The 22,499-nt window shown below is 33.3% G+C and overlaps 2 protein-coding genes across 2 annotated transcripts; both read right to left on the bottom strand.

Annotated features, from left to right (window-relative positions):
• Window positions 1-325: 325 nt before the first annotated feature.
• LOC108474093 (gamma-tubulin complex component 4-like) lies at window positions 326-6,742 on the bottom strand. The gene is made up of 16 exons (XM_017775995.2): window positions 6,363-6,742; window positions 5,969-6,260; window positions 5,741-5,877; window positions 5,229-5,327; window positions 4,952-5,072; window positions 4,172-4,444; window positions 4,003-4,083; window positions 3,848-3,931; window positions 3,622-3,708; window positions 3,418-3,473; window positions 3,161-3,331; window positions 2,768-2,993; window positions 1,863-1,951; window positions 1,371-1,524; window positions 953-1,075; window positions 326-870 (listed from the first exon to the last, which is right to left on the bottom strand). Exons 1-16 carry the CDS (start codon window positions 6,530-6,532, stop codon window positions 802-804), a joined length of 2,232 nt encoding a protein of 743 aa, XP_017631484.1. The 5' UTR covers window positions 6,533-6,742; the 3' UTR covers window positions 326-801.
• A 4,667-nt stretch (window positions 6,743-11,409) lies between these two features.
• On the bottom strand, window positions 11,410-17,220 carry LOC108471003 (poly [ADP-ribose] polymerase 2). Its single transcript, XM_017772552.2, has 18 exons — window positions 16,984-17,220; window positions 16,620-16,902; window positions 16,355-16,527; window positions 16,140-16,221; window positions 15,722-15,957; window positions 15,364-15,490; window positions 15,141-15,196; window positions 14,604-14,677; window positions 14,418-14,464; window positions 14,290-14,339; window positions 14,063-14,125; window positions 13,430-13,510; window positions 13,126-13,236; window positions 12,952-13,027; window positions 12,599-12,741; window positions 12,148-12,221; window positions 11,818-11,920; window positions 11,410-11,720 (listed from the first exon to the last, which is right to left on the bottom strand). The coding sequence occupies exons 1-18, from the start codon at window positions 17,131-17,133 to the stop codon at window positions 11,628-11,630; spliced, it is 2,022 nt and encodes a 673-aa protein (XP_017628041.2). The 5' UTR covers window positions 17,134-17,220; the 3' UTR covers window positions 11,410-11,627.
• Window positions 17,221-22,499: the final 5,279 nt, after the last annotated feature.

Here is a 22,499-nt window from a genome sequence, read left to right as displayed (position 1 = left end):
AAGGACACAGTTTGGGGATGATAGATGCATTAACTTTTTTTTTATATACAAAAGATGTAAAAGACACTCTCAAAATAATGAATATTACTTTTGTTTATGCACGCTCAGAATCTAAAATTTTAATTCATATTTATAAACCCAAAGGCAAATTTAAAGTAATTAAGTAAAGTTAATCATAATAAACAAATGCTCCTTCAACCTCCCATTCTTAAAAGGTTGTGTAACAAGGATCAGATCAACACCAATTCCAAATGAGGTAATTTTTTATACCTTGTAAGGGTACATGCATTAAAAGTAACAAAAAACTATAATCCACCATTAAAAGTTTTCTATACTTGAAAGAAAAATCAAAATTGATTTTTTTTAGTTTAAGCACCGTGATTCATTTGTATGTACGCCAGCGTCATGGCTGCTGAATGACATGCAAAAGAAAAGAAACTAACTGCCAATGCCAAATGTCATACAGAAGAGAAGTCCAGTCGACTCACCAACACTCTAGCTTTCTACGGGCCTATTACTCACCGATGATAATAATAGTATACAATTAACTTCACCCTCAACCTCGAGCAACTACCCCACAACAATATTATCTCAATTTTCAATCTCAAGAGATGGTTACTCAATTGTCAACAGGTAGTGGGCACATACCTTATAAGCAACAACTGATTGAGACGGTCAATGGGAATTCAGAAAGTTGAAACCAGAGTGGGTATAGTAAAGCACTATTTTCTCCAGTCAACCAAATGCACGTGAACACTGAACCAGGACAAGCTACATCAGAGATTTCATACCTTCAATTTGCTATTGCTGATTTAACACAGGAAGAGATGGACGTGGCCTAACAACATTCAGCACACCCCTTGCAGTTGCCTGTTCATAGAAACAAAACAGCGTGTAAGAATGGTACAGGATCTAAGTTCTTTAGTATATGTAAGACTGCATTTATCCCTACCTCAAAGAATGAATTAAAATTCATTCGCAAAAGGAAACGTCTAAGAAATGGAGCTCGCTGACTCCCAGCAAGCCTGCTACTGCGCAATATAGTGTATAAGGAGTTTGATTTCTTGTTAAATTCCTGGAAAAAAATGTTCGGATCAATATCTTTTAAATACACAACCATGCAAATAGTAACATGAATAATAAAGTCCTGACAACAAGTTAATCAAACAACAGATATCTGTTATTTCCTTTGTGGAAATTTGATCTATCTCAAGCGTTAAAAAGGTAGGCAAATTGTCACAACCAACTAATGCCAAGTTGTAAATGATGTTGGAAATTCAAGGCACATATCCATCATATTCACTAACTCAAAATACTTATTCTTGCCATGTTAACTGCATAAGCAAATAAAAGATGCTAGATATGGGTACCTCAGTTATACGCTCTAGTTCAGATGTATTTTGACTACTTTCTTGGTGCTCAATGTTCCAGCAAAACTGCAGGCAAAGAGTCATGATGCTGTCCAATATCCTTGACACAGAGCCAATGTCCAAGAAGGACTGAGAGATTAAAGCTGACAAATACCTGTAATGATGCTAAGAACATGTAAGCATTCAGCCACATCATCAATGTTTGGCAAGACAAACAAAAAGAATAAAAAGAGAAAACATCAATTTATATGGATTATTCTTTCTACTTAAATTATATATGGATTATGGAATGACTTCTACGAAATATACAATAGTGACCCAGAAGGCCAAAAATATACTTCAAGATTATTTGTAAGAAATTCACCTAAATCAAGTCCTTACTAATAGTAACAAGAAAAAATGATTCAATGTTTAGGTTGTTTGCCTTTTCGTTTAAGTTAGCAGATACTAGGCTGACATGGTATCCAAAAGTTGAGAAGGAACTCATCTTACTCTTGATGGAAACCCACAAGTTCAGTGAAGTCATGAGAATCTTGAATATGAGATTGCAAAACATTCCATTGAGATTCTATCACATCAACCTAAACAGAAAAGTTAAAATCTCTATTATGAAGATTCATGAAATGAGCAAAATATAAATTCATAAAGGGAAGAACACATCTACATTGAACAAACAAGAAAAACCAAAAATGGTATAACAATTTAAGAATTTTGGTTATTTAATTCTCAATGTCATTTTATCTTAGAGCGTCTTAATTCTAAAGGAATCTATATCAGAATTTGTCTATTAAACTACATAGGAATCTATATCTGATTTCAGCTGCCAGTACTATTCTCTTGACTTGTTTCCACCAGGATCCATGGTGTTGGGTTTTTAAGTAATTGATCAGAGTAGAAGTTAATCATCCACCTATGATGCAACACAGAAGATGTCATTAAAAGACTTTGCATCAGATGATACTCTTCCCAACTGTTCAATTTGAATCTAGGCCACAAACTTGCACCAAAGTACCGGCCAATCATTATGCATCGAAGAACTAACCGTATAGATCCTAAAGGGACTTTCATGATTATGCCAGTATTTTGTCATAATATTTGAAATAACTGCAAGAATTGTTGCTAGCTAGAAACTTCAAGTGGTGAGCACCCCTTTGGATGATTCACAGCCCATTTAACACCTATGCAAAATGATCAAACTATTTCAGCTACCAGTGTAACCATAGCCCAGATAATAGTCAAAGTATCAAAGATATAGTTTAACCCAAGCCTATAAATGGACAAACTCATTAATAATGCCTACAACTGATATGAAAACCCTTCGTTTCTTTTGGGGGTTGGGATGGGGGGGGGGGACCAACATTGCAGACACATTATTTGAACTGTATAGTATAAAGGACCTGAATATAAAATTGAAGATTTCTGATTAAAAATGCCATATGCTCTCTAACACGCCACATTGGTCTAAAACACTGCTGCGGTGGCTGAGATATTGAGCAGTTCATCTGGTCCTTGCGGTGTTTGGCAAAATATGTGTGCTCCTGATGCATAACAGAGGCCCAGGATTTTTCCAATTCCATTTGTGTTCGTTTAAGCCTCAGCAGGTATTGGAAAATTCTACGATACCTGGAACACAATACTGATTAAAAATATTTGAAGTCTTTTAATCATATAGGCTAAGCCTATCAATTGTTTATACAGTTATCGTTTCTTATTTCAAAGGCTGCTTCTTGCCCAAAGGAAATTTAGCAATAAGAAAGATTCAAGGGACCTATAAAGCAATTGAATCTTACTTGGAGAGCACTTCTTGGGTAAAGAAAAGCTGTAAGGGCCAATCAACAGAATATTCAAGTGCAATACCATCCCAACCACCAACTGAGGTCTCTGAACTTCCATCAGTGTATGTTTTTGTCTTCGGTAAATCTCTTTGAGAGGATTTCACTGTGATCCCAAATGAAGGCATCCTGATTGATGAGAAAGGCAATTAAGATCACATTCCTTATAGTTTCCAGATACGGCATAACTGAGTGAAAAACGACTAGATTCTTACAGCAAAGATACTCTAGAAAAGTACTTGTCTTCCTCCCCAATGGTCTTTATGGCTGCCTGCAAAGCAAGGAGCCGAGGAATTCATACAAACAGTTATTTCAATCTGAAACCTGAAAAAGAAGCCCTTATCTTTGTACATATTCGAGTACAACTAAATTTTTCATATATATTGGCCTCAAACAAGTTAATAGAAATAATCTCATACCAACTGAAATGGAACCATAAGATCAGCTTCAGCAGTTGACTGGCGAGGCGGTAGGCGCATTAACTGCCGGCTCTCCTCCAGGAAGCACTAGAGAATAATGAATATCTATTAACATGTTACGTATTTTCAAGAAGGAAATAACTAAAATTATTTTACCTGGTTGATCAAGTCAGAAGACTAGAACACATAACCTAAAGCAACTTTTCACATGCAGTGCATTCTTTACCTGGAAAAAGTCTCCCTTTGCCAAAAGAAAATAGTCCTTTAGAGCTTTTAAGTGGCCATTCAAGTCAGCACGCACAACCACAAGCTGCAGAATCAGAGCAAATTCAATAAATACGGACTTCAAATACATCATGAAGCAAGTTCCGCACAAAGCACCTGCCAAAGATGACTAGCTGCGATAGCCCGGATAGAGTCAACTGAGCATTCAAATGATCTTTTGTGAAATTCTGATGATTCCTACAAACAATAAATGCACAATTAACAAAAGCTTTATTCCATTTAAGGGCATAAGTAGATATGATACTATGTAACTGTGGAAGAAAACCTTTAGATCTAGAAGCATAGTTTCAATCTTATCAGCCACTGATTGTGGGAGCAATTCTTCTCCAATTGTTTTTACATCCAGGAAAGCCTCCTTCTGGAAAGGAACACCCACAGCTGATCCATGAAACTTTTGAGAGCCTTTTTTTGTCTGCTGATTAGACAGAGCATCCTGAAATTGGATTGCAGGGCTTGGGTTCCGGAGAACCCTGATGGCTTTACCAGCAAAAAGAATAGACTCTGCTACACGCATATGGATATACTCAGGGAGCATATCCTACAAAACAACAGCCGAAGAATAAATAGCTCGCGACAACAAAACTAAGAACACAGAAAGAAGTATGCACAAAATCCTTTTTATCTGAGATTCATTTCCAGGTTTCTTTCCATTTAACTTATAGGTTCACAGTAGCAGAACATAGATTACTGGTTTGTTGACTTGCAGATTTAACCTAACAATTCCCACACACAAATCCTTGTTTCTTAATTGCTGCTAATGAAGAAAACAGTGACGATTTTATTCATCTATAGAAACTAATGCCTACAGCAATAAATCAGATGAAGTGAGTGATGTCTGCTATCCTAATAACAATTTGCTAAATAAATGCTCAAATGTGACTGGAAGTATGGGAATTGACCACAAACCTTAGAATAGTGTTTCCCCATTCCAACAAGTTTATATGTAATAATTAATTTTAGCTAAAACAAGGAACAGAGGTTTGCAACAATGTCATGAAAAAAAAAAAAAGAAACTAAAACAATTAGGAGATGGCTCCAAAAATACCAGAAATATATGAAAGCCCAAGTGCCAATCAGTTAAAGATGTATCCACAGTTGACAAGTGAGCCAATTTTTCTGATGTATCCGAGATAGATGAGCCATATTCCACATCCCGATCTTCTTGCCTGGAAATAATAGAATCATTAAACTAGTTCAATGTGTAAGGATACAAACCAAAGAGAAAGTCCATGCGACTTATGAAATAAAAGACATTAAAGTTCCAAAAAAAAAAATCCTTGTATGAATTAAAAAGGGAAAATACATACTGTTTTAATCCTTACCTTCTAATGAAAAATTCTCCATGCTGGTCTTGTAGAATTCCATAAATCATCCACGATGAAAGTTGGTTATACAACACTTGATGACCATGCCAAAGAAGCCTATGGTTCAAGAATTAGTCTACAAGCTGATCATTAAAATCTTAACATTTTTAAGCAATGAACATATGGCTATAACCTAAAACTACATTTGAAGACAGTTAACTCATAACCAAGCATAAACATAGTCTCAGGCTCCCCAGCCATTCACAAGCAATTACATGAACACTGAAATTAGGCATATAGAAGTTTGGATTGTAATCATTGATTTAATCTTAATTAATTATCATAGCAGATTGAAGAATGCAATAAATATGAATTTTAATTGCAGTATAAATTTTCACTAGAGAGGCATAAGAAAAGGGTGGTATTATTATTAAGAAAACAAACTGGCATTTTTATAGGAGAAATGGAGACTACTTGTCGCATTTTTTGCATTAGAAAAGCAAAGCAAAAAAAAAAAGGAAACTCAATACCTTTGAATGCAGGCCTGCAATTCAGGCACCCCACAGTGGCAGCGTTTGTGTAAAAGGTTAAGAAGCTGTCCTCCACGTATATCATCACGCTCAATCTCTAGAATAAGCTCGTACAAAGGCGGCAATATAACAAAGAACTGCAACGAAATGATAAACTTATAGAACGAGAGTAAAGAGCAACTAGGAAATTTAAATCAGCGATACGACGTGCTTAAAATAACAAGAAACCTTATTGAGGGCCTGAGTGACATTTGCCAAAATTGGCATGGTTTCCGACAACAATTTCTGCTCGAGTTGAAGAACAGCAGACTTGTAGACAGAGAGTATCTCCACCAGGCCATTAGCAATGGCTCTTCGATAAACGCTTGGCTTCCCGCTTTTAGGATTTGACAACTCAGAGGCTCTGTCCAAAGGAGAAACATCAGCCGCTCTTATCCAGCTTAGATTCCGGGATTTCGTGGCAAAGCGATCGAGCTCTCGGTAGTAAAACCCTAACGTAATTAGCTTCTCGATAAGATCCCTGGGAGAAAATTATTCGTATGAAACCCTAAGGAAAGAGAGAGAGAGAGAGAGAGAGAGGTTTTTGGATGTTTATGAAAATTAAAATTTTCTTTCTTAAGACCTTTCACTGGGGTCGATGAAGGAAATGTCGGAAGCAAGCTTGAAGGAACGTTGTTCGGAGATGGGAGCGTTGGGGGATAAGTAAATGCCGAGAGATTTATGATGTTCTCGCTCGTCGATTATTAGATCTCCTGTGTAACCAACAAGTGCTAGTAAAAGCTCGTGCAACATTTCCCCCCTTCTTTATAGTCGTTTTTGTGAAATGAAAGACAATCAGAGAGAATTCATGGCTTATCTGTTCTATTCTCTCCAATAACCGCTGATTAAACTTTAGTAGCAGTATATAAAATTTTGAATTAAAAGCTAGTCTCCAAAATGCCGATTGCCGGGTGTCGTCATAACCTTGCCGGCTCACTCCACTACTGCACTAGACAACATTAATGGATTGGGCCTTGCTTAATAAAGAGCCCAAATGCTGCACACCACCATTATAGTACCATTCCGGTTAGTGTCGGTCATTCTACTAATTACAGATTGATGGAAGGTTTCAAGTTTCAAACTTTCAAGCATTGATTCAATAAACAAATGAGGATGAAATATAACAAGTTTATGACTTCTTCTAATGCACTCATTAAGCTCCGCAATTACAAATAACAGCATCGAACTCCTCATTTTTTTTTCTTTGAGGAGCGGATGTTTACAAAGACAAAACAAAATGCACATAGCATGAGTAATAGTTGCCCTGTGTCGTTTTGCTCCTTCATCTTGCCAGCAGCGACTCCTTTATTTGTCCACATTGTTTAAGATCGTCTGGTTTTTTCATGTTGATTAGTTTTATGATTACACCAACACAAGCAGGTATTTCAAACATGAGAAGAGTCATTGTGTGCGCAACGAATACACAAGGGAGGTAAGGAGAATTGATCGAGAAGAGAGAACAGATGGAGAACAACAGAAATAACTACATCAACTAAATAGCGTAAAGGTAACTCCCCAGTGCCCACATGAATGTTTCCTAGAATATTTTTTTCTTTTCACCATCGACCTCCTCAACCCATCATTCCCTTCAACATCTTCATTTCAACTCCCCTTATTTCCACCAACATTAAAATCATTCTCCATGATGAAAAAAATTACTACTAAACATACAACAAATAAAAGTAAACAAGGATACAGTGTGCAAGCTAAGATGGTTTCCTGCAAAAGGTTAGGAGATTGTGAGATTTGTGATAACTGCTAAAGTTATCAAAATATTTACCGGTGTAGAAAGGTCTTTAATGGAATGAGGAAGTGTTAGCAAACAAATAAACGAGATGTACCTAGAAAAAGCAAAAGGAAAAATTGAAGCAAATTCGGTATCACTAATTGTTAAGGGTTTATATTTATGGATCTTTAAAAATAGGAAATACAAAGCTAGGTAATTAGCACGAATAATAAAATTAATTTTTAGCTACAATTCTATTAATGATTAAGAAGAATGGCGAAAAGTTTTGTTGATTATGTGCAAGAATTCACTTTATTTTTGAAATGAGAGAAAAATATTTAACCATCTTTCATATTTCATTTGCTAATTCAATATCATTTTAAGGTTACTTTCACTTCTTTTAATTTGATGAAGAAGGAGTACTATGTGAAATATTTTTCACGGAATATATCTTAAAACACAAGACATGGTTGTTTTTAACTAGAGTAGTTCCTAAATAATCATTATTTTAACTTGTTCCAAACTTGAGTTATTCTATATATAATTGTTATCAATTTAGAAGTTGTTTTGAACATGAATTTTTGTGGTGATATTTTTCTTGATAGAACTTTCGATTAATGACCCTTTTGAAAAAATACAATTGTTCTAAACAATGGTTGTTCTAGGAATAACTATTCCTAAAAACGTCATTATTCCAAATAAAAATTGTTCCAGAGCTCTTCTTTGGGTGCTACTTCTTTGTACTCATAAATATTATTTCCAATATTCGAATTAGGGTGGGTTTGAATGGTGGTACATTTACTTATGGTTAGTGTAAAGACAATGATGGCATTGAGATTAAATATTGTCATGATAGTATAGCGTGAGACAAAAAGTAAACTAAACCCATCGTATCGCCTATCCAAACCCACACTCAATCTCGTGATTGCTGTCAGATGAGATTTGTTAACGGGCAATACAGTGAAAGAGAAAGTGGGTTTACCAGGATTTGAGGCCGACGAAATGGATTGGTGCGAGTGAACTGAGAATCCGACGAGGGTTAGCTAGGCCCTTTATAAAATTAATGGGTCAAACTAACTACCGCTTAAGTCGGCTGAAATAAGGGCGAATAGCTGGAAATACTATTTGGGCTTAAAACGGGCCAATCGCCTACTTAAATGCGTTGGAGCGCACCTCTTCTAAATTATTACAACGTAAGGCATATGTTTTACCGCTTTTGCTTGATTGATGTCTAAGGAGAGGAGCATTTATTTTGATAAAAGAATTCAAGACAACAACTTTTCTTTTGGTTACTGAAATTCTCAAACTTAATCTGACTTATAAGTATCCATTTGTTAATAAAAAGCAACAGTTTGTTTGTTGATATATCAAATTATCAATTATGGTAATATATTCTGCATTACCTGAATTGGACTGAGAGTGGGAGTCGAAAATAGGTAGATATTTATTATAAGTACGCTCAATTTTTAAAATAATAGTAATGGAGTTTCCTGGACTTGGATGGATATGGACACACACATATGTATATATAATCTCCACCCACAAACGGTACCATGCGTGCATTGCATGCTGCACAAATCAGAAGGCCAGTGTTACACTTGACTTAAAACCCCAGGGCACCAACATTGCTGATCTCCCTCCTGTATATCCAATGCGCTGCATGGCCCAGAAGATTATGTGTATACACATTACATATGTAGCAACCGTTTAGAATAGTGAATGAAGTCCCAAGTCTCCAACATATACTAACCGAATTAAAAAAAGAAATTAGTAGAAAAAATATGATGAGTAAATGGGGATTGGGGAGTGGTAATATGTTTATTTGCTACTGCATTACTTACAAATAATTCATGAATAATAGGAGCTTGCAATTGCAAAAGAGAGAGTAATAGGTGTGGAACCCATGTTGGAGAAAGGGAGCACGTGCAGAAGGTGATATATATACATATGATATATGTGGCACCAATTCAAGCACTTTCTGCACGTGCCCTGCTTCTCCAACAAGGAGCTTCGCACCCGCCACAACATCCATCACTCATATTGAGTTGGAAAGATACGTTGAGAAGCTGTGAAAGAGATGCATGAATTGAAGCAGCTCAAGTACTTATATAAGTGCAAAGAGAGAATGAAATGGAGGTGAGGGACAGAGCCGGTCCCTTTTCTTTTTTAAATTATAGTTTTTTTATTTTGTAACGAGCCCAAAGGCAATGGCCATTGGGCAACGGGTAAAGAAGGGGAGCAATGTGTGAGAAAATAAAAAGGAAAAAAAATCTCTGACAAAATAAAGCCAAAAGCCAAAAGGCATGCGATGCAATCATATATAGTAGTTGTACGCAAAGCGAAGAAATTAAAAGTAGAGATATCTAAGGAAGACCAAGGCTTTGCCTCAATGGCTGGCTACCATTGGATCAAGAATCTCGTGCCACGAATCAGGTCCCACCGCCATATAAGGTATGGGCCCATTTATTTATTTATTTTATATGATGTGTGCTTGCTTGAGGCTGAAGAACCTCAACCAGTTGTGTTGTGTTGGTGGAAGAAGCAGAAGAGAATAACGTAACAGTGGAAGTAGACGTAGGCTTTGCGTGTTGGGTTCAAACGTGCAAGCTTTCGAGTGTTTTGTATCAATGAGCATGTGAGGAAGGGGGCCTCCCTAGGTTGATATGATTCACTGTTGTGTGAATGTAGGCACCAGCTTTTTTTATATATATATATCGACCAACCATTTAAACTAAATCCGGATTCCCTGCAATTTTGATGGCCTTATGTCATACATGACAGGGATTTAGTGCATGTAAGCAAACCAAAGCTATGGTCGCAAGGTTTGAAAAAGAAGAGAAAGAAAATCATAATCATTTACCAAATCGTGCTAACATCAAAAGAATGGAGCAAAAAGTGTCCAAATACTCAGAGTTGTAAGACTGATGGCATATTGAACAAGTAAAACACCAAGTCGCATGTCTTCTCAAAAACCTCTTATTTCATCCCCTTCCTTTTAATAAATAAATAAAATTTATCACTAATACGATATCCTGAATTAACTTAAAATCGACTTTCAGTAGACAAAGTAGTTAAAACTGAAGCTCAAAAGCTCTGTTTATCTAAGAAAACTATATGTACACACAAGCATAGTTGAAAGTCCATCTAAAATAAATTGCAGACAGTGGTGTCACCCATTAATAACACCAAATTTGTGTAGTGGAAGAACATAGATTCTGAGCAGAAGCCATCATCAAAATCTAATTTAGAGACATAAATGCTAGCTAGCGTGTTGTGTCGTGGGTATTGTAGTAAATGCCTTAATTGGTCATACACTCAAAAAATTTCCAACAAGCTATGAGTAAAAGTTCTCCATGCTTTGATTGATGCATATATTTGACTTCGCTTCCAACAACAAAGAAACAGCTATTAAACCTAACGGCCGACGTATGTATAGCCCTATCATTTCAGTTTGACTATCGGTCATGCTATGCCATCACCTAAAATGAAATATAAACATATTTTGAAAGCATTGGAAAAAAAATCAGAACTTAATAAATAATCTAATGAGTATGTGGTTTTGTTTTGAAATTGGTACTCATAAATGTTTTATGTCGTTTTGTTTTGAAATTGGTACTCATAAATGTTTTCTATTTTATATATATTAATTAAATAAAAATAAAAAGAAAATGTTGATTTAAAACTATAATCTTATACCAACCGATATAACCAAAACACACCAAGAATGGAATTTGAACAATCTAATAACAGTGTGAAACCAAAACAGAATGTTGTTTATATTGAAGTCAAAGGAAGCCTTTAATTTATTGTTGATAGGAACCTCTATTTATAGAAATAAAACGAGTTACTAATTTAAAAATACTATTTCAAAATAATTTAAATCTAAGATAATGATAATAGCAAATTTATTCAAATCTAAGACTACGCCTATAGGATTTCGAATTTCAGAGAAGAAAAAGGAATGGGGTTCATTTTGTCTAAAACGTATGAAACAAGTCCCCTGCCTGGTATCATACACGGGCTACAGAGCAAATGCAAATATGTTTCATACATTTACAACATATAGATTACAGATCAAAATTCTATCAAAACCAGGCAGTAAATCAACAAATGTGCGGACAACTACTTTGTATATTTGAAACTAACTTGAATCAAGTAGCGCATCCTTATCTGGTCGACATTGTAGACTATATATTCATTGTATAATAAAGCACCCTGCAAAGGAAATTTCAAATGCATATAACAAACATAAGATATTTTATTAGTTTCAGAAAAAATGATTGATTTCCATGAATAAATTTCTTAATCTTACCTCCCGGTTTTGCTCCTTCGGTTTTCCTAGGGGAACTACAACACCATCATCAAGTGACTGGGCTTCAGAAGGATCCGGTGCAGTTGCACCAACACCTTTTGTGCTGCAACACATAATCAATGTCATATTCACATGTTTTAAAAAGAGAAGGACAGAACTAATGTTGATGTTGCTCACAAATGGTACAATATAAACAGGAGACTCTAAATCGCATAACGCAGGAAAAAGCTCCTCACGGTTTTTAGTTGTGCATTTGGAAAGTCCTAAGTTATTAGAAACACATATATGCCAGTTATTTATAAGCAATCTGTTTAGTTAAAATTTACAAACCTCAACTTCCCATCCGGCAGCTTATCAGCATCGCTTTTAGCTTGTAGAAGCTCAGCCATGTCACCCAGGGCAACCTAAAAAGAGATATATGTCTTATGAGATACTAAGCCAAAGGAATGATTATAATACACAGAAGGACAAGGGAAAGCAGACGTGCAGAAACAGGTAGCAAGCAGTCAATTTCTGAATTCCAAGAAAATTCAAATGCACAGCATCAAAATAATGAGATCATGATAGGAAACTAATTTTCGCTGAGTGAAAATGAATCAGTTTGAACCACTGATACAAAGAGTATCTGGTTAACTAGTCGCTGTGATAAGGAAATTCTCGGATTGTAATTTCTGATAAAAATGCATAAACTTCACACAATAATTTAACACAGTTTATGGTGGAACCATCATTATATTCCAGGTTATTACCAAAATATAATTTGAACTGATTGAAGAACTACCTCACATAGAAGCAACACCCCAGTTGTGAAGGCAGAATTAGTATAGCAATAATTTGCACTTTTGGAGAACATATCAGCAAAGTAAACCCCCTTCCCAAACATATAACCCGTGGCAGGCGCTTCAGGTGGAGCAATGCGCAAACCTGATGGATGATAAGTACGATACAGTTAGATGTGGTTATTGACAAACACATTCCACATCCCACTCAAACATCCTGGACAACATGCAAAACAACAGAGAAAAGGAAGGACCTTGATACAGAATGCCAATCGCAAGATCCAGAAACGGGAGAAAATAGGAAACAAATCTCCATACATAACAACATTTAGAAACAAAAGAGAAAAGGATAGACCTTGGGACAGAATGCCAGTCCAGTTAGTAAGCCGAGAACCATGCCACAACAGCATTCTATTTTTTGTTCCAGAAAACTGCTCAGGTAAGAAGCCATAAAGTTAGACCAATACTAATCACTTGGTAGAATGGACATTCTACAGTTAACATGGAAATAATATTTCATGAGAGGCACCTTTTTAAAGCGTTCACTTTCACCGTCTCTTGTCACCTTGAATATTTGAACAACATCAACTGTATAATTTGAATGTGTCTGAGCATGAGTATTCTGAATATACTTTACAATCTGATCCGGGGAAGAAAAAAGAACAGAGAAAATGTAAACAAGCTAGTTTCCAAAATGCATTGCTAAACTATTCTGCAAATTTTATTTTTTTTTCAAATTTGGAAGAGGGCCCCAAAAAGAAAGCAGATAGTTACAAATTGCTTAAGTTTTATGTTAAATTCAAATTTCTAGTGCTACAAAGATGAACAAATACCATAGCGAACTCCTCAGTATCATTGTCAAGAGGAAACAGTTCACAGTGAAGCTGCTGGTACCGATAATATAAAGGATCTTCCTAAACATTCCGCACAAAATTAAGTTAGAGGAAAATTTTAGAGCATACATAACCTAATGAGAAAGAACAGGAAAAACAAAAACATCTCAACAATATTTGTGTATGTATGCATATATGGACACATCAGTATAACAAAAGAAATTAGAGATAGAAGAAATTTGGGTGCTAAAATTAACTAATGCTCAAATTAAGCTCACTATAATACGACGATTGTATAATTTTTTTAGCAGTTGACTAAAAAAAGAAAGAACTATAACAGTTCAAATGTTGATAGAACATAGTTGTAGCCTGCAGGCCATATGGTTTACAAGTCATACAAATACAGCACTCATAAATGAAAAATAAGCTCTACAACAAACTCAACTTTATCCACAATATTTATGTATGATGCATATGAAGAAAACTGCATGCAATGCTTGTTAGGCATGCAAAAACTTTTAGTAGTTTAAAACTCAACTTACGGTTCAGCTTATTTAAAGGGTTCACTGAAATGGGAGATTTAAAAAGGGGGAAGAATGTAGAAAAGAGCATCACCGAACAGGAGTAAAATACCTCCATCGTAATGTCATCCATTAATAATTTTGATGCGACCTCTATTTCTCCCAGGGCTTCAACCTTCAATTACATAAGAGGAACTGAGATTGCCCTTATTGAAGGAAACAACTAAAAAAGTTGGCACAAACTTGTAAAATGCTCAGGCATGAAAATAATACTTGATGTTACTAAAAGCTGCAAGGGCAGATAGTTAAAACAATAGAGGGTAGTTAGGTATAAATCACCATTTCCAACTTCTTTTTCAACTTCTGAGGTGTGTCGATGACAAAATCACCTGCCACATATAGTTCTGCGTCAGTTGTAATATTGTTATTGGGTATGGTTAGAGGAGGAGATGAAGAAGAAGACTCACGCATTTTTCTAAATCCAAAATCATGTGGAATCACGGTGTAAAATTCCCTGTAATTGAAAAGATAAAACGAATGATATTCACATTTCAACATGAAGAGTTCACGGAAAATAAACATAAACCCAATATCATAAAGCATTTACTATTATGCATATCTAACAAAAGTTGGAAAAAACTTAAAGTTCTTACGAACTTAATTGCTCAAGCTTGCTCCTGTTTGACTGGTCAATCACATCAGCAATTTTCTTTAAGATATCATACCCCTGAACATATCCAAGCATAATTAATATTTTATTTTCAATAAAAAAAGATACTAACTAACAAATGTAATGCCAATGTTACTGCAGGCTTGAGAAAACAAGCATGCAGAAGCACTGTGAAACAAAGACATCCGCAATAAGATCGATATCAAGAAACCATCATAAGACAAAGCATAGCAGGAAGTTCGGGACCATAATGGATGGAAAAGGGGTACTCAACTCCAAACGTAGATTAAGGGGCAGATTAAAGAAGTAATCTGAACGCTCAAAAAGTTCAAAGCTGCTTACACTCACTGACACAATGACCGGACTAGACCTTCAATATTTAAAATTAGTTTAGAAAGGTATACCTAGCATGTAAATAATCACCAAAGTGGAATACTTTTTTACCTTCTGTAGTCTCTTATATTTTCTAACCACAAAAGATTTCAAAAAGAAATGTTTTGTGCATGTCTTGAAAAATCACCTTTAAAATTGTGGATTTGCTTAGCTTACCAAGAGGCAACTTGTCAGCATTGTATCCTAAAGACAACCACAACATTTATAGGAAATATTAGCAGGCAAGAATATAAATAAAAAGGATTTTACAAGGCTTTAGAAAACCAAATGAAGCAAACATGGCTTAAAAATTGAACCAGACATCTCTCATGTATATAAATAGTTCAGGTAACAATTGTAAGCTAACTAACCTATTTCCATCATTTGTTGCTTCATCATGCTGATATTGCATATAACAGAGATAAACTTAGCAACACGTTGTTCAAGCTTTGTCTCCCGCAATTGAGCACCAATGGAAGAGTTAGCCTTTCTTTTGACCTGAATATAATAATTAAGAAGTCAGAAGAAATTCAACAGGCAATTAAAGCTCCAAGACTAGCATAGATTATATGATGCTCCTTCTCTCCCATTCTTCTCATTTTCTTAAACATGATTTTAGGCAAGCAAATATTGTGCTTCATAAACATTAAGGCAAATCAGAAAGAGGAGGGCAGTGGGAGAAGGTAGAGGAGTCAGTAAGTCATCTGTTTATGTGTTAAAATAACTCACATCAGAATCCTTTTCTTTTTCATCATAGTCCATCTCCAGCAAGGTGTAGCACTTTGGGTGACAAACAAAGTCTTTTCTGTTGTACCAATAGTTTTTGGTCTTGTTAAAGAACTTGGTTTGAAACACATCAATTGCAGCTTGTCGTGAAGTAAAGGGGCCATGTAACTTAATTTGACCCTTCACACCAACTCTACCCCATCTATTATGAACCATGTATGTCTTTGAGTCATCAGATTCTGTGAGAAAATAATAAGGAAATCATTATCAAAGTAGAACTAGCAAATATCCCACCCTAAAAACTCCCCAAAAAGGAAGTGCATAGGTCCATACAAATGAAATTGGAAGAGAAAGATACTTAAAGCAATAAATTTGAAAACCAGTGGGGAGAAAACGCATAACATTATAACGAAGAACTAACCTAGAAGCTGGATCACAAAGAACTTGTTATTGTTTTGCCCAACATTCGTCTGATTTAACATGGCATCATAGATATGATCACCCTGAATCACAGAACTTAAAATATTAATTCTTCTGTTCTGTAAATGTATATTGTAACAAAGAATAAAGCAGGCAGGCAAAATATTTTTCAAAATGACAGGCTCAAAAAATGGAATTCAAACAACAAAGACTAGCCTTTTGTAGAACATGATAATGAGCCTTTATCTCATCTGGGATCCCTTGATCCAGAACAGCCACCCCTTTCTTTGTGGCCGTAACGATTTTCTCCTCCTTCCTACTTTCCTTCTCTTCTTCTTCTTCTTCTTCTTCTTCTTCTTCTTCTTCTTCTTCTTCTTCTTCTACTTTAACTACCCACGCAACAAATAAAGAAACCCCTTTCAGTCTTTCACAAATGGAACTAACCAACAAAATGAACCAATAAAACTGAAAATCATCTTACCACGAAGAGGATTCTTGTCGGCATCTTCACAAAGCCGCTCGAGAAGTTCCTTTTTGGTGCCAACAGTGGAAAGGCCTCGAAGAGTAGCTTGTTCGCGTAATTGCTTGACATTCATTTGTCGAAACTCCTCAACGGCATTGACTTTGTCCGAATCCTCGTTACTACAGACATCGGACTCCCTCCCTCTTTTTCTCTTGTTATTTCCGATTGCATTGTTAGCCTTGCCTCCATTTTCCTCTTCTTTCTTCCTCTCCTTGAGCAAAGCATCCTCCAGTCTCAGCACCTGTTATAAACAACTCATATCAATAAAAATGAACAAAGAACAAAGGGGCAGATAAAAAGAGTAAAAAGCAGATTGGGCAACCAGTAAGGGCTTGGTCCCGATTGTGTCAAGCCCACGCTGGGCGAGTTCGTCTCGGAGCTGGCCTACTTTCAGCTTACTTGCCATGTTCTTCGATGAGCAAAGTGCGGGAGAAATCGTTTGAGAATGTAAGAAGGAAATGGAGGGATACATTTTTATACGGTGACAAATGTGCTTCAAAACGCTGTCGTTTTAGTAGCTTTCCCAGCACGATATTGCCATTGCAGCCTCTTCCGGAATTGTTTCGCTTAGGTCCATTTATCTATAAAGTTTTATGAAAAATATTTTACAGAAAATATTTTTTATATTTTTTATATTTGTTTCATAAAAAATAGTTTAATCAATAGAAAATAACTTATAGGTTAAGATTAAAATGACTTACTCTTTTAAAAAGTGCAAGTCATTTTCAGGAATAGAATTTATCTATATATAATTTTATTTTTATATAAAAATTAATTTAAATCAAGCTTAATATTATTATATTAATAATAATTTTTATTTTATTTTTAAAAATATTTAAAATATTATGTTTTTTAATATTATTAAACATTCGTATTTAATTATTTATATTTAGTCATATAATAAATTATTAATATAATAAATATAATTTATTATTTTAATAAATTGTTTAATATTTCAATTTTATTTTAATAATAAATTTTAAAATAATAATTTTAAATAATATTATTCACATATTATTGAAAATATTCTATATTAATATTTTAATAATAAATATTTATTATAATTATAAATATATTAATAATAAATATTTTGTAGTATAAAGGTTAAAATATGTCATAAGTCTATGTACACTTCACATATTTGTAATTATGTACACTTCACATATTTGTAATTTAGTCTTTGTACTTTTATTTTCAATAATTTAGTCCCTTTACTTTTTAAATTTAAAAATCAAGTTCAATTGTTGACATCGTTAATTTTTTATCAATTTTGTTGATGTCACATTTTTAAAAAAAATACTTAGTTAGTAGTCATGTAATTAAAAATGATGTTGTAATAAATTTAAATTTAACATAATATTTTTAATATATACAAAAACAATATAAAATTATAGATAAAAATAAATTTAATTAAATAATGAAAAAATAAGAAAATTTCAAATGTAAGTTTATTTAATTAAAAATATTTTTATGAAATATTTTAAGAAATTTACCAAACAACAGAAAATATTTTACATAAATTAATCTAAACACTAACAAATATTAATTTTTTAGAAAAATAAATTATTTTTAAAATTATTTTTAGATTTAATTTTGTGAAACAACCAGAGCGGTTAAAAAACCAATAATTCCCTGCCCACTACTGACTTCGTCCTCGTTTGCGTTAAGAGTAAAACCGTGCCAAGCACTCCTTCCAAATATAGGGCCGAATCCTGTGTGCCCAAAAGAGAAAGCCCGTTGAGACTTGCAGCAAATTCCCGGAAGACTAATTAAAGTTTAAGAAAGGCCCTTGAACTTATTCATGATTTTAAGGCTTTTAGACTCCATTTGGATCAACATGCTTTTGGTTTCTGCGAGTTTTTTATTGAGTAGCTCATTCGTTTTTGGCATAATAACCAATTTAACCCTCCAATGTTTATACATTCTATGAATTTGGTCCTAATTCTAAAAAAATTAACAAGTTTAACCCTCAACTTTACATATTATGTTAATTTAGTCTTAGTTATTAAAATTAAAAATTCAAAAACTTTAAAAAATAAACAAATATATATTTAAAATTTATTTTTCAAAAAATACATATAAAATTATAAAAATACATAAATATATATAAATGAATACTTATTTTTCTTCTTTTCTAACATGAAATTTATTTATTGATATCTAAAAAACTCACAAACAATACTTAAATCAGTTCCCAGCTTTTCATTTTTTTCTAGTTTTATTTTATAAATAATAATTTATTTATTATACCAATAGCTTAATTCCTTAATCTTTGTTGACTTTGCCAAACGCTAGGCATTGCCTTCGCCCATAACCATTGGCACCAATAACCCTTACTCTAAATTCTTTAATTTTCACATTCTTCATCATTGTGCCATTAAAAAAATGAATCAATTGTGGAGCTATCAACATGACGTTCCACCTATTGGGCTTTCAATATCTCATCCTCACCTACGAAGGTGGCACGAAGGCGGCAATCCTTAAAATTGAATTTTTCTTTGCTTACCCTTTAAAATTTATAAATTAATAATGGTAAAATTGACTTTGTCTCCCAAAATGATAAAGTTTTAATTTAGTCATTTAAAAAATTATAAATATATTATATATCTAACACAATAATGAAATTGCATTTTAACTCTATCAAAATTTATAACTTAATTCTACCTCCCTCCCAAAAGATTTTCTTTTTCTTCGACCTTGCTCACCTATTCTTCTCCAAGCATGCCTGTCTTCAAGGACAACCTCAAACACAACAAACTCGATTTAGGCAACAACCTAAAGACAATAATTCTTACCCTCTTCAATCTCAAGTTGTAGTTTTTGACCAAACTTGAGTATGGTGATCGTTAATGTTGAAGAAGAAGAGAGAAAATTTGAATTTGCTTAAGTCTTCTTGTTCCTTTCCCCAAGTTGTTTTATTTTTAATATTATTATTTTAATAAATAAATGTCATATTATAAAACGAGAAAAATCTATATTTATATAATTTTGTATGTATTTTTATAAAAAATAACTTTTAATTAATTTTTAATATTTAAATATCGAGACTAAATTGATAGAGCATGTAAAGTTAAGAGTTAAATTTTTAAATTTTTAAAATTAAAACTAATTTAATATAATTTATAAATTTTGAAAAATTAGATTTATTATTATACTAATAAAAAAAAAGGCTAGACCAATATTCCATTAATAGTTTACTGAAAAAGTGACCAAAATTTTAAATCTAGGTGATCGAAAACTCAACTTCAACTAGTGATAAAAGTGAAGGATGATATTAATGAGACATTAGATTCTGGATTTAAGCCTACAAGTGGGTGAATCATGTGGAGGCAACAATTATGGAAATATTTAATGATTGGAGGGTTAAGGAGGTGAAATAATGAAAATTTTAGTTGAATTCAGTGATGGAATTTTTAATAAATGCAAAAAAACAAAGGTTTTTTTTATTATTATATGGAATGAGTTTAATCAATCTTATGTACAAACTATATTTTTATAAATATTTTAATTTTACTTGTAGTAATATGTATATTTATTTGTATGAGATATTTTTATATTTTTAACTCTACTATATTTGACAATAATAATGAGATATTATGTTAATTTAATTTGACATATATAAATAGAATGGTAGATCAAAAGTGAATTTCAAAGGTAAGAGTTTAAGTAGCAAATCTATTAATATTAATGTTGTGCCTAGTTGAATTATACTATACAGGCAACCACAATGTTGATTGTGGCTTTAGACAAAAAAATAGAAAGGAGTGGTCAATTGAACAAGACATGATGTATAATAGATAGCATAAGGAAAGTGGTGACAATTAAGCAAGGAATTAATCCTAAATTCCGTAAGATAAATTTATAAATTACGGTTATATATGAATTTTATATTTATAACAAATTTAAGCATATTTTAACCTAAAAATAAAATCATCACATTTGTGCTTCATCCTCGTTCTTAAAGAAAAAAAGTTATAATAACAATAATAAATTGTTACAAAAGTGATAATTACAAATGAAATGAAAATAAAAAATGAAAGGGTGAAATAAAATAAAATTTGAAGTCAAAATGGAACGTCAAAACTTGAAATAATATTTATTTGGGACTATTAGAGTGGGATTCACTTTTTGAGATGAGTCGAAACAATAATAATAATATTTCTAGTTGAATATCTTAAACAATTCTTGGAGAGATAATTCATTAATAGACTGAGAGATAAAGTAATCCGCCTCATCCACTTTCAGATCTTGAATGTTTGGAATCCATATTATGTAAGGAGATATTGCAAATAGTTTGAATTGAAGGGTGATATAAAATCAATCTATTTCTAACATCATATCCATAATTAACGTATTGATGGGCATCAAAATCACCAAATATAAATTCTTACGACAAATATAACAATAAATTGAAATATAGAGTAGTAGGGTCGAATCCACAAGGACTGATTATCTAATTTCATCTTTTCTTGTGACCAGATTCGTTGTCGTGGCCATAATTGTGCTCACGACTTGTGCGTAGTAGTATTGAAAATAATAATAATAAAATGGGGGTTTAAATTGATTAAGATAATAAAATAAGGAAATATGAAGTGTAATAAAATAAAATAAATGCAAAAATAAATTTAATAAAATAAAATAAATGGATAAATAAAATATTTTTTTAAGCTTAGCCTTAGCCTCGGTGTACTCCAATATTGAATCGATTATTGAAATAGATTTTCCCTTTCAAGCAATAAGCTGGTTATAGCGTCCAAAAACGTCCCGATCGCCAACTTCTTCATGTAGTCAATCCCGATACGACCTGTGTAACACCCCTTACCCGTATCCGTCGCTGGAATAGAGTACGAGGCATTATCGAGAAGCACGAAACGCTTACAGATAATTTAAATACATTTTCATAACAATTTGTTTCGATTTCATACTATTTCATATTTAAGCTTTATTCACCAAAGTATTTGAAATATCATCTTTATGCAAATAGCACACATGAGGTACATAATTCCATAATTATGAATGAACACATTTATCAAACATATTCCATGTTTTTATATATATCATAGTTTCATATTTTCATGTATCAATTACCATCATTTCCTCGTATTTCAGACAAATACGTGTAACAATTCATAAATATGCAATTCATTAACTCTTCCTACCAATCACGATTTAAATTGCCAAATCACTTATTGAGCCCAATTTCAATGTTCACTAAAATCTATCATATAAATTTGGATGTACATATTCATCAATAAATTCCACGTACAGATATCATCATCTCATATTTCCACATACATTTACTTTCTACATTTATGAATTCAAATAGCATATACAAGACATACTAATGTATTTCAAGTACATTTTCATGATATTTCATTTCGAACTCAGATTATTTCATACTAGAAGTTTTCTCATTAACTCATTTGGAATTCCAATTCATACGGATATTACAATCAAGGCGTAGAAATATATAATCACAAATGAACTCATTCATCAATCAAGTTTTATGCTCATGTCTCATCAACTCGTATTTCCTTATGTCGCATAATTCCATGTAATACTTACCAAACTTCTTCAAATTAGTGAACATCTTACGGAATTGAGTACTTCGTTTTCTCGATGCATAGTTCAACTATGGTCTTACACATCTTCACATAATGATGCCATAGCCCAGCTATGGTCTTACACATATCAAATATCTCACTGATGTCATATCCCAGATATGGTCTTATACAGTAGCATATATCACACCGATGCCATATCCCAGATATGGTCTTGTACGGAAATCACTTGTCACTTGTAGTCGAAGCTACCACTATTCACTAATCAGGTAGCCGG

This window comes from Gossypium arboreum, chromosome 11 (genome assembly GCF_025698485.1).
Source record: "Gossypium arboreum isolate Shixiya-1 chromosome 11, ASM2569848v2, whole genome shotgun sequence".
Taxonomy (NCBI): domain Eukaryota; kingdom Viridiplantae; phylum Streptophyta; class Magnoliopsida; order Malvales; family Malvaceae; genus Gossypium; species Gossypium arboreum.
Note: the sequence above shows the minus strand (reverse complement) of the source record. Positions and strands in the feature narration are given on the sequence as shown.